Source organism: Pithys albifrons, chromosome 2 (genome assembly GCF_047495875.1).
Source record: "Pithys albifrons albifrons isolate INPA30051 chromosome 2, PitAlb_v1, whole genome shotgun sequence".
Lineage (NCBI taxonomy): Eukaryota > Metazoa > Chordata > Aves > Passeriformes > Thamnophilidae > Pithys > Pithys albifrons.
The window spans coordinates 10,101,402-10,114,321 of record NC_092459.1 but is presented as its reverse complement, the minus strand read 5'-3'; the positions used below and the strand labels follow the sequence as shown (position 1 = coordinate 10,114,321).

Below are 12,920 nucleotides of genomic sequence, written 5' to 3'. Positions count from 1 at the left end.
GGGGCTAATTCCCCTCTGTGGCGAGGGGCCATTTCCATCGACACCCAGCTCGCCCTCTCACTGGCATGCCCGCCGGGTTTGAAGAGCCCGGGCTTGCCCCAACCGAGGCGGGAGGGGAGGCGGCCCCACCGCCGCCGCCGCACACAAAGCGACCGCCCGCCGCCACCGACTGCCGCAAGCGACGCCCAGTCTCCGCCTCAACCTGCAGCCTATGAGCGAGGAGGCACCGCCCCGAGCGGCGGCGGGACCGGCACCGGCACCGGGACCGTACCCGCGTCCGCTGACGAAAGCATCGTGCTCCCGTTCCGTGCTGCCGCGTCCCGTCCCGCGGCCCCGCGCCGCGGGGAAGGAGGCGAGAGAGCGGTGGGTGCCGCCGCCGGGAATGAATGCGCGGGGCCGCCGGGAGCGCCGTCGCTCCCGCCGTCCGTCCGCAAGGTGTCGCCGTCGGCAGCGGAACGCGGGCGCGGCTCCCGCCGTGCGTGTCCCGGTCCCGCCGCGGAGCCGGGAGCGCTGAGCGCGGGGCTGGGGGAGGCCCGTCCCTCTGCCCGCCCGGGCCGGCCCCGGCAGCGTGAGAGCCCCGCTTGCCTGCGGGGAAGCGATTGCTGCGGGGCGATTATTTACAGAGCCCAGAGGCAGAGCGGCTCCCCCTCCCAGCCACTTCCCATAGGACTTGTTTATTTATTTGCAGCTGCCCCGGGTGTTCGCGCGCGAGGTTGCAGCGGCGGGTGCTGTGGGACACCGCTCCGGAGGCCACGTTTCCCTCGGGCTCGGGGTGGCGCGGGACGAGGACGACCCCGCCACATGCGAGCGCCCTCCGGGAGGATAAAGAGCAAACGGGGCTTTTGGCGCCAAACGCCTGCCCCGCCCTGCGCGCGTGGAGTGGGGGCGGGGCCGCCGCTCCCGCCTTTCTCCCTCTGTTTCCCGGCGCTCCCTCCCGAGTGTGTCAGTTTGTTTTTTTTACCCGTCCTTTTTTTTTTTAATGCCTTTTTGGGGGGTTAATAATATCCAGCCGTTTCAAAGCCAAGCAGTGACAGTCATCTGTCTGCGAGCAGAGGGTGGATGCGGACACCGGGGCGGCCGCGGGGGCCGGCAGCGGGCGCGGAAAGTGCCACAGACACGATCAGCTGCCTTTTTTTTCTCTCCCCTTCCCCCCACCACTCCTCCCCCTCGCACACCCACCACCATCACCAAGGAGGTAAGAAGAGGAAGCTGTAGGCTCTGGGCTGCAGGACAAAACCCCAATCAAATAAATCCAATTCCCCATCGCGTTTGAGTTGCCGAGAGGAGGACGGGGCGGGAAGGGGAGCACAGGGGTAGAGCGGAGTGTGAATGGGGTTCTCACTGAGCAGAAGAAAATCCGGGACGATATTTGTGTTTTGGTTTGGAGCTGTCGCATTGAGATCGCCAGTGTTTTGTAGGTGCCTCTTTACTGCTTTGCATTTTAAACGGTTTAATATATTTCGCGTGTAGAAAAATGCCCAGTCCTGGAGGCGCTCAGGGGGCGGGGCGGGAGCGCAGCTGAGCCGAGCCGGGCGCGTTTCTCGGCGTTTCATCATAAGGCTTTTCATGGATTTTTTCCCCCCCTTTTGGTCTCCGTTTCAGCGTCAGCTGTTGTGAACTCGGCAGAACGATTTCCCTTCGCAGTACCTTTGCCGAGCTGAAGGGAGACGCTGACTGGCTTTTTTGGAGTTTTTTTTTTTTATAATGTCTGATGCAATGAAGCTCTCGGCAGAGGAATGGGGCTGTGGTTGACTGGCCGTGGGTAGTGAGTGGGGAGAGTCCGTCCGAGGTAAGGGCAGCAGCGTGCATTACCCGGAGGTGAGAGAGCTGGAGAGCCGGTGTCTTTGCGAGAGGTTTGAGTGCTTGAAGTGGCAAAACGAGCAGAGTTGTTGTCCTTGCAACCTCGCTGTTGCAGGAAAAAGGGGGAGAAAACTTCCCGTGCCGCCTTGGCAAATCAGGAGGCTTTGTTGGTGGCGCCGGGGTGGTTTTAATGTATTTTGTGCGTGAGATTATTACATAAGGTTGATAATTTCTGTTGCTGCTGGATTTCCCCTCCTCCCCTCCCTCCCCCCTTGGGTTGTGTGCGGATTTCGCTGGCTCGCTTTGAGTGAATGAACTGGCGATTTGCGAAGTTGCAAAGAGCCCCTCCGCCCCTTTTTTTTGCATCGCTCTTCTCTCCCCTTTGCACTGCTCCGCAGATGACAAAAGGCGTAAACTTCCTCTACTTTTGCTGGCGTACTAAGAAGCCTTTCTGGAGAGATTACGGTATCAAAGCCATGCATTTGTCTGCAGTCACTCTGCAGTTTTAAGGGTTTGAAGAGGTTTGGGGAGACCAGGCGAGGGCTATGTGCACAGCTGTGCATCCCCGCTGGACCGTGCCGGCTGTGTTTGTGTCCCCGCGCAGTGGCGGGGCATGCTCTGCACGGGGGAGCACTACCTGAGCGCTTTGCTTTCGCTATCTTGAGTCGGGAGGAAAGGTGTGTGAGAATATTTTTTTCTCCTCAACTGGCTGAAGGCTCCCCCTGTCTTGCTGTTGATGGTGGGATTATTATTTTTTTATCCTTCCGTTAGGAGGGAGTCACGTCTGCTTGTTAATTCGTACTTTAATTGTGGTTGGGTTTTTTTGTTCTTTAGTTTCAGGTCTTGCGAGAACGTCTTTTCTTTCGGTTGCTGGAAATACCCGTAAAATCTGTCTTGGAAAACATTGCCCGACGCAGGGATCAGCAAAAAGAGACCCGTAATGCCAGGAATGGTCAGTAAAAATCCAGACCTCGAGTTCGACTCCTTGCAGCCCTGCTTCTACCCAGACGAAGATGATTTTTATTTGTGCGGGCCGGACTCCGCTCCCCCCGGCGAGGACATCTGGAAAAAGTTTGAGCTGCTGCCCACCCCTCCCCTGTCTCCCAGCCGCGCCGGGCTGCAGGAGCACCCTCCGGGGGGGGGCTCGATGCCGTGGGGAGGGGCGGCTCTGGGGGGCTGCCGCCCCACCGACCCCCTGGACTGGGCGTCCGAGCTGCTCCTGCTGCCCCCCGAGGCCGACCTGTGGGGCGGCGCGGACGGAGGAGACTTCTTCGAGACGGGCCCCGGCGTGACCAATAATCTCAACTCCATCATCATACAGGACTGCATGTGGAGTGGCTTCTCCGCCCGCGAGAAGCTGGAGCGGGCGGTCAGCGAGAAGCTGCAGAGCAAGGCGCCTGCCGCCGCCGCCGCCCCACCGCCGCCCCCGGGGCCGGCGGGCGGCCCCGCCGCCGCCAGCGGCCGCGCGGAGCTGAGCGGAGCCGTGCCTGAGTGCGTGGACCCGGCCGTGGTGTTCCCCTTCCCCGTCAACAAACGGGAGACGGTGGCGGCACCGGCAGGCGGTGGCGCTCCGCGGGGCGGCCGCTCGCCGCGTCCCGCCGGGGACAGCCGGGCCAGCAGCAGCAGCAGCAGTAGCAGCAGCAGCTCTGGGGACGACACGCTCAGTGACTCAGGTAAGCGCTCTGGTCCCGGGGATGGCGGGTGGCGGCTCCGGGTGCCCCCCTGCCGGCTGCCCCGGGGCGGGCGGGGGCGGCTGCGCCCCTTTGGCGGCCCCGGCGGCGGCAGCGGGTGGGGCGCGGAGCCGCCGGCAGGCGGCAGCAGGACCGGCACAGCGCCGGGGCCCCCGTGGGGGCGGCGGGCCCGGCCCGGGGCAGCGCCCGCCTGCCCGACCCTGGCCCTGAGCTCGCAGCGGCGGCTCCGGGGGACGGCGGGGCTGAAGCCTCACCGGGGGGCAGGCCCGCCGCGGGGGCTGGTGGTGCCAGGGACCCCCCGGGCTCCCTCGCCGTGCCCTGCCCTGGGGTACGGGGCAGGGGGGCGGTACAGGCTGCCACAGTCACCCTGGGCATGGGCTTGTGGGGGCTGGCCGTGCGTGTACCCTTGGGCGCGATCCGGCGGGGCCGGAGCCGGGTTAATGACCCCTCAGAGCAGCGCCTGTAGTATACTGACAGAGAGCCAAAAATGCCCAAAACATCCCCTGTCCGTGCAGAGGAGTCCACTTGGGCTGAAACGCCGTTCGGCTTGTTTAGATGAGCTGGTCCCTATGACCACTGCCACAAACTTGGTGATCCGTCCCGGATTTCAGAGCCTGCTGTCCCTTTAATGTCTGGTTTGACAGCTTTGGGTGAGGAAGCACTTCCAACAGCTGTCTTCTTGGCAGTGCCCCAAGCGCCGGCTTAAAGGGTCCCCGGCTGGAGCTGCTTCACCTTCTGCCTCAGAACAAACCCAGCGATTGTTTAGTTTTCCGGCTGCTTTTCTACGAAGCAGGGGCTGTGTTGTGGCTCTGTGCTTGCTCTGTGCAGCTCGACGATTCCATTCAAAATTACATAAATTCTGTCTATAAATTCTTTTCTGCCTCTGCGATTATGTGGGTGGTAGCCTTGCTTTGATTGAAAATCAAGCATGTTTAAAAAAACCCACCTCATTAAACTTAAGTGTTCAGAAATCACTGTTCTTCGCTCATTTTATGTGCATTACATACATACTTGTACAGATCTATATCTGACTACATGTTGTGGGCACACCCTGTTTTTGCCATCAGGTATTTCATTACTGCTTTTACCGGATATATTTTGTCAATAAGTGTATCTGGCTTGCTACTTGGTCAGAGTATTTTCAGTGAGAATAACGTGTATTTTATTTTCCCTTTTTCTGTTACCAGAAGATGATGAAGATGAGGAGGAAGAGGAGGAGGAAGAAGAAATAGATGTTGTTACAGTGGAGAAAAGACGCTCCTCAAATAATAAGGCTGTTACCACCTTTACTGTTACAATGCGTGCTAATAATACCACTTTTCCACCAGTCAGGATACAGCAGAATGGACTGATTTTAAAGCGTTGCGCACCAATTCACCAGCAGCATAATTATGCTGCTCCTTCTCCATACGTGGAGACTGAAGAAGCTCCACCGCAGAAAAAGTTAAAAACAGAGGTGCCCCGTCCAGTAAAACCCGTGATCCAACCAAAGTCTAAGAGCTCAAGTCCTCGAAACTCTGATTCAGAAGATAGTGAACGTCGACGCAACCATAATATCCTGGAGCGTCAGCGACGTAACGATCTACGGTCAAGTTTCCTCACACTAAGGGACCATGTTCCAGAACTGGTTAAAAATGAGAAAGCTGTAAAAGTTGTGATCTTGAAAAAAGCCACTGAATATGTTCATTCTCTTCAGGCGGAGGAGCAGAAGTTATTGCTAGAAAAGGAAAAATTGCAAGCCAGACAACAACAATTGCTAAAGAAAATAGAATACAAACGGACTTGCTAAACTTTTTTTTTGTTTTGGTTTTTTCTTTTTTTGGCTGATCAGGACAGTCATTGCCACTTTGCACATTTTTGATTCTTTAAAAAAAAAGTTGTGTTTTTTGACGTTAAGAATGTTGGTTTTAATTTCAATCCAGTCCCTGAAGTAATCAACAAACTATATTATCCGGGTACGGAGCAAGTGGATGTTCTTGCAAGGAGTTTATTGCGAGACTACCAAACAACAGTGAACTGCCTTTGTTTTTTCTTCTTAAGAACTGTAGATGGTGGGGATTTTTTTTTTAAATTGTTGTGAGCATTTGGAGCTGCTGATGACATCTAGCTGAGTTTTTAAATGTTAATTCCTAAGTTTTATGGTGCTTATGTTCTAACAAATGTTACTTTAGGGGTTGGCATTTTCTGCCCCTGTGGGAATTTCTGTAAATACCATCTACACACTTGCCTTTTGTACATGTCTTGGGTTATGAGAGGTGGCTTTTGCTGCCAGTATTAGACTGGAAGTTCATACCTAAGTACTGTAATACCTCAATGTTTGAGGAGCATGTTTTTGTATACAAATATATTGTTAATCTCTGTTATGTACTGTACTAATTCTTACATTGCCTGTATACTTTAGTATGATGCTGATACATAACTAAATTTGATACTTATATTTTCGTATGAAAATGAGTTGTGAAAGTTTTGAGTAGATATTACTTTATCACTTTTTTGAACTAAGAAACTTTTGTAAAGAAATTTACTATATATGCCTTTTCCTAGCCTGTTTCTTCCAGTTAATGTATTTGTTAATGTTTGGTGCATAGAACTGGGTAACTGCAAAGTTCTGTGTTTAATTTCTTCCAACGATGTACATTTAGTGCTGCGTCTTATAGCACTTTGAAATACCTCATGTTTATGAAAATAAATAGCAATTACATGATGTGCCATTTACTATTTTTCTTTTAAATAAAATCTTTAACTTTGCAATGCTGATGAAATACAAAACCATGGTTGTCCTGTACCCTGGACATTTCAACTCTCAAAGTGATGCTTTACAGTAAGTCAGCTAGACAGGACATTCCCATTTCTGGTTAAAAAATAATTGTAGTAAGAACAATTTTCCTATTATTTCATACTTGTGATGTCAGGATCATCCCAGGAGACCTGGAGATGTCACACAGTTAATGGAATGACTCATGTCATACAAAGCCTTCTGGAATATCCACTGTACTCAGAAACTTGTGTGGCATAAGTAATAACCAGCTAGTGTGGTTCTGCTAAGGGCCTCATCTCAGTGTCGCACATGGAGAAGTACATGGTGAAGATACACTTGCCACAGTATAGAAAATGAAATACTGCTAGTAATCAAAGATCTTACTTGGTTGCTGTTCTTGGCATTGCAAAAGGCTTAAGGCTGTCCCCTCATTGCATGAGGGAGTTAATGTTCTTGTTTGTAGCTGAAGGTCCTGTTCACTTGTGTTAAATTGGTAAAATTAAAAATTCCAGGGAAGATACAGAGCCATGAAGTGTGTGTCAAATGAACGTGAAACTTGGCAGGTGATTGTCTCAAGAGGTCGCATTTGGTGTGACGAGCAGGATGTGCAAATCCATGAAAAATCTTTGATCATTGTATTAAACACCACGGGACCAAGGAGTTGTTTTATTTTCTAGCCTGTGTAGGTATTTTTGACATTGTTTTTCCTCACATTGAATCTGACGAAGATATGAATTAATGACCAAATAGCTGGTAAGTATCTTGGGGAGCCACTTGCAAGGATCCTCCTTCCCCTCCCCCTTTCCCTTTTTCTTCCCCTTTTTCCTTTCCCGTTCTCTTTTTCCTTTCCCCCTTTCCCTCCTTTCCCCTTTTCCCCTTCCTCTTCCCCCCTTTTTCTCTTCCCCTTTCCACTCCTGGAGAACTTTTGGTCTAAATGCTCTACTCAGAGCAAACTCTGGGTTGGGTCTCTCAGGGTCATGCAACCAAGACTTGAGTATCTTAAAAGACTAAGATTCCACAGCCTCTTCGACAACACGCGTTGTTTTTCGATTACCATGACTGACACAAATTTTCGTACTATCTGCTTGGAATTTTCCTTGTTTGCAACGCTTGTCCATTGCCTCCTGTCTTTTTGTGTTTAACCTCCTGGAAGAATCTGGCTCCACCTTGTCTGTAACCTCCCATTAGAGAATTGAGGACAGCAATTACTTCTTTCTCTTGAGACAACTCAGTTGTCTTGTATTGTGGTAGCCAAGCATTTAGAGTATAATAAAGGTGTCAAATACTCAGATTTGTTTGGATATTCAACACAAATCCCGTCTGAAAGCCTCTATTTCAATGTGGGAGTCTTGGCCTGATTATTTAGAATTCAGTAATAAACGTCCAACTGAGTCCATGGATACAGAATCTGGCCCCATAATGTTCCCATATACTGTATTGTTTGCTGCTGTGCTGTACTAGCGGTACTTTGGGGTTGTCTTCTTTTTTCTTGTAAATAATATGTTGGTTTTCGCATCTTCACTGTAGGGAGCAAGTTGTCAAGGTCAAATGTTTTTGGTAAAAAACCCAGCTGTTGCATGTTAATAAGTTACAGTTGTCAAAGAGAAAATATCTTCTGTATTACATGATAAAAAAATGGAGAGTGGTAGGAAAGATAGCTTTGGAAAAGAAGTAAGCAATTAATTAATACTTTCTAAAGAATCAGTACTATACCCAGAAGGCTGTATAGAGAAGCATATAGAAATATGGCCACAATCGTAAACAAAATAACCTTTTGCATGCCTGTCTGGAGGGGGGAGTCCATAAGGACTCAGCCAAATAATGAATTGAGACGCTATTTCTTTTTTTTAAAAATATACATACATATATTTGCATAACAAACAAATATATGTCTAGAGAATCAGTTAAAAAATGTGGCAAGTACCTAATATCTGCTCATATTGCTGGTTCCTGAAGGGAAAACTGAATTTAACTGATCTCAGTCTTATCTGATCTATTATAAAAATTCCCAAGTTCTTTTTCATACAAAACAGAATTTGCTGATGGAATCAGGTGGTTTTATCCAAAATCACATATCCCAAAGGATGATCTCCTTTTCTGTTTATTTTCTTTAAAATACCACTAAGAACACAAGGGACTTGTAACACCAAAATGAAATGATTCCTCCATAAACTAGTATGAGTGAAACACCAGCGGGAGAGCTTAAAAACGCGAAATGTGTTAATAGTGTCATTACCACTTGGTCACCTGTTGCCATGAGTGTGAAGGAAAGTGCATTTCTCAACCGCGCAGCTGCTGTTGCAGCAACTTACCATCAAATCTTGGCTGGACTGCTTGAGATTTCATGAAGTATCTAATTTGCAGAGGGCACATTTGCTCCTGGTAAGTATACCGATAAACCAAGCTGGAACAGAATTTTTAAATGGATGCTATTCTTAAGCTTGACCTGTGACTGGTTTAAATCAGATGTAATTAAAAAAATATTAATTTTGAGATAGTTAATGACTTTTCAATGTACCATTACCAAATGCTACATGATATATACTTGGTTACTTTCTTCTCCTTGTGTGCATTTCTCCTTTCCCTTTTCCCCTTTCCTGCCTCTTGTCTCAGGAATCCAAAGTCATCATACTTAAAGGGATCTCAGGTCTCACAGTAACTCATTTAAATTAAGTAAGGATTGTGGGGCCAGCACGATGTTTTTCCTTAGCACTTCTGGCTGCTCCTGCAGCACTGACAAGGAGACCACTAGCTTTGCCTCTGCAGTTGTCTGAATTCTGGTCTGTGCCAAGACAAGCTTTCACTTCTTCTGGGCTACACTTCCAATCTGCTGCCCTACATTATTTTTTCTGCTACATATCTGCTTATACTGACCCTGCAAGGAGGCTTGGCCACAGTAAACCAGGCATTTTGCTGCTGGGTTGCAGGAGGTGATAACTCCTGCTGCCTACAGACCTGTGATTCTCATCCAGCTTTGTGTCTCTAGTGGCCAGATTCTTCTTTCAATGGCATTATTGATATTTTTGTGCAATAGTTGACTTGGAGAAGATAAAATGAATTCTTGGTCTCTGTACCGTGAAGATTCCTTGTATGTGTGCTGTATGTATAGATTAACATACATGCTGTGTGCACACAAGGGATTCCATAAGTGTTGGTTCACAAACCCTGCTGAATAAAACCAAGTGTATATTTAACTGAGTAAATTACAAAGCTGTCCATTTGGCCTTTTGAAGAAAAAGCAAACATAGATAAATCAGAAATTGAAAGTAGCTACAATATAAGTACAATTAGTGGCAAGTATTTTTTAACTCCATTGTGAAATTGATGGGTGTGTATACTTAGCAGACTAAATTTATCAGACTTAGAACTTTATTATGACCTCTTTGTTACTGATCTGTGAACTGCTGAGTTACGTTTCATATGCACAATCATTTTTAGGCTCCATATATGCTATTACAGCTGCTCTATTTGTAAGCATATAATTTGTCATAGTGCTTCCATCTGACATTATTTAGATAAGTAGAGACATTTTCATTTTACAGTAAAATAAGATTATTTAATTTTTCTTAGACTGTGCTCCCAATTTCCCAACCTCATTTGTCTGCTTTAGGTGTTAACTGCTTTCTGCTTTCTGAATTTAGGGAGAAGAACTGTCTTCTATGTTATCTGTCTGACGCTGAGGTTAGATGGTGTCCCTGTGAGGGGCTGTATCAATCATTATAAAGTTATATCAAGAGTCCTGTTGTCTAACAGCTACATACAGCTTAGTTTTATATTAGGGATAGGATGAGTCATGTTGTCTACATCTGTCTAGTTTCACCTTCTAATCTATGAGCTTTACAAGCATTACATAGTTTTAAGCACCTAGCTGCTTAGCTTCCTAATTCTCCTTATGTAGCCACCAGAGAGATGCAGGCTCTTTCCTGAGGACAGTTCAGAGCATCTGCATCGGGCTCTAACTGGAACATGCCCGAACACTGCTCTCTACCTTGAGAAAAGAGTGATTTCAATATGCAAGGGGTGCTAAGGGCTGCCTTACTGCTGCTGGGCACGATCAAGTTACTCGACCCCGTAGCTGATCTTACTTACCATATGAAATTTAAAGCAATGATCTGGAAAAAAACTGCAAGTTAATAGATTTGTTACTTAGAATAAAACAGTGGATGAATGTGTAGTTAATTTAACTGGCATAGTCATTTCAGTTGCAATTAAATAAAATATTTCAATGGCATTTATCTCCATTTTGCTTCCTAGCACCATCAAAAATAAATATATAGTATTTTAGCATTCAGTGATTGCACTTCCTCACAGAACAAGTCTGTGTAATTAGAATATTTGATGGGTATTTTTAGTATCTGTACACAAATAGATTTTTTTCTTCTGTAATACATGTCAATTACTTTAGGCATAATCTTGTTTCTTCAGTATGATATAGACTTATTAAAAAGTATAGTGTAATTAATACCATAATAAATTTAATTCTAATGTGTAATTAATATTGTGACTCAGGGTTTAGGAGATGAGGGAACTATCCAACATCATATACACAGTTCAGTGTTGGCTAGTAGCTGGGAATCCTCATAACACATTTTTAAAACCACTTAGATAACTTCTTTTAAATTATCCCTGAAATATTGTTATGAATTTGCTTTTTAGCATAGAAATTATCTCTCTCTTCTAAAATTGTCATTAGATTTGGCACTTTATTCTTTTTGGAGCAATTTGGCTCTTTATTTTTATTTTGCATGAATGTTCGGAAAGGAACAATGTCACAGAAGGGAAATTGCCCTGTTCCAGTGCTCAGTCACCCTCAGAATTTGGTCCTATAGAGTTAGAAGATAATACTTAGATTACTAAATCAGGTGCTTAAGTGAGGAAGGTGATATACACAGTGTCTCCCTGAAAGTGGCAATGCCTTTTTGTTTTGAAAAAGATGTTTAGAGGTTCATGCTTGATATTTCTCCACTCCAAGAAATTTTGAACATTTAGTTGATCCCTTTAGAATGGCACATACTCTTAGTTAAGAGTTAGAAAATTCTCAGTGTAAAACAAAATCTAACAGGAAAGCAAACATACTGAGTTTTATCTAGAAACTGGGTCATAAAAATGTACTGTAAACTGTTTCTGAGGGTTTCTCGCCTCTCTTTTTCTCATACAATGGTTAGTTTTGATCAGGGTTCCAAGACAACATTCCTGAGTTACATCCTCAATAATTATGATTACAAACATATCTCTAAAAGCTCTACTTCAGGCCAAACAAGCCTGGGTAAACCACAATGTGCTCCAACTCCAATGCATTATTTCTCAGGTGTGCAAGACAATATTGGACATATCATAGTGTTGTGAAGCCATATCTTTGTGAACACTTCTTTCAAATACATGCTAATACTGCTAATGAAGCTAGTAGTAATGTAATGTATTTCAGTAATTTTTATTATCTTCAGCATTTAAACATTTTTATGCTTATCTTATTTATTACTGCTTGCCTTTTGCTTCCCTTAGCTAACTAGCCATGCAGAGGCAAGGGGGTCTTATCTGACCAAATATCAACTCTTTTTAGTCAATACAGAAAACAAGGTCTTTCTAGTATACAATTAATTTTATCCTTAAATAAATATTGAAAATAACACCAATTAATCTCACCCTGGAAATACTCATTCTTGGTGCAGATTATAGAGAAGCCTTGGATGACCAGATACATGTACCAACATTGTAGGTGTCTAATGTGTGGTTCAGTTTAAGATACATAAATCTGGATGTGTGATTGTAGATATCTAACTGAAAGCTTGATACATAGGTGCTATTATAGTAAGTGGAGTCTGGAGAGGGATTCAGTGTAGATGTCTATTTTAGGATGAACTGGATTAGTTCTCAAGGTTCAGTTCACTACACTGATTAGCTCTCCATTGGCTATAAAAGGCACTCCAGGTTTATAGTGAGTGTGTAAACAACTATTAATATCTATTTTCAGTGCCTTAAAGTACAAGTTGACTCCTACTTTTGTCTTCCACTCATTTTATTTCACTTACACATCTTAAAGGTCTTTCTTGAACTAGTCAAATAATCTTAAACCCAGTTCTGTAGTTCATTGTTTCTGCAGCACTGATTATCCTTTTTCCTTTGGTCATCTGTTATAGCATCTCCATATCTTTAGCATCTTTGGATTTCTTTTATCCTCTCACAAGTCCTGTTTATCATCAATGTGTAGCAATATTCATCATTGCCAGAAAATTGCTTGCACTACTGATAAAATTCCCTAAATCATCTCTCGTGTTACCTACCATATTGCGTGGTGGGCAGGACCTTATTTTCTCCTTCTCACTCCTACACAAAGCTCATTTACAGGCCATGTTGATACGTTTTAGATGGTGATATACTGACAACATTTTAAATTAAATTAAATGATAGCACATATCACATTTTTTTAATGTAAAAAAACCCCAAAACAACACAGAAGAAAAACAAAGTAGATGAACATTTAGAAAAATCACTAGCAACTTTTACATCTAGATCTGTTATTGGACCTCTTAAAGTGAAGTGTTTCCCTTCACTTGTTTCTATATCCTTATTCCAGTATTACATTTCTTTATTCCTTTAGAAAATTAACTTCTTTTCATAGCTCCTGTGGTCTTCAATAACTGTTCCATATCACCCTATGCCAATTCCTCCTT

The 12,920-nt window shown here is 45.5% G+C and overlaps 1 protein-coding gene across 8 annotated transcripts; it reads left to right on the top strand.

The window, feature by feature from the left end:
• The first annotated feature begins 265 nt into the window (after positions 1-265).
• On the top strand, positions 266-6,309 carry MYCN (MYCN proto-oncogene, bHLH transcription factor). Of its 8 annotated transcripts, none has more exons than XM_071547797.1 (3): positions 266-363; positions 2,635-3,473; positions 4,679-6,308. In XM_071547797.1, the coding sequence occupies exons 2-3, from the start codon at positions 2,741-2,743 to the stop codon at positions 5,278-5,280; spliced, it is 1,335 nt and encodes a 444-aa protein (XP_071403898.1). In that variant the 5' UTR covers positions 266-363; positions 2,635-2,740; the 3' UTR covers positions 5,281-6,308. The 8 variants fall into 8 exon arrangements, with proteins under 8 accessions (XP_071403898.1, XP_071403896.1, XP_071403897.1 ...); XM_071547795.1 differs by lacking the exon at positions 266-363 and adding an exon at positions 780-1,195; XM_071547796.1 differs by lacking the exon at positions 266-363 and adding an exon at positions 1,241-1,414.
• Positions 6,310-12,920: the final 6,611 nt, after the last annotated feature.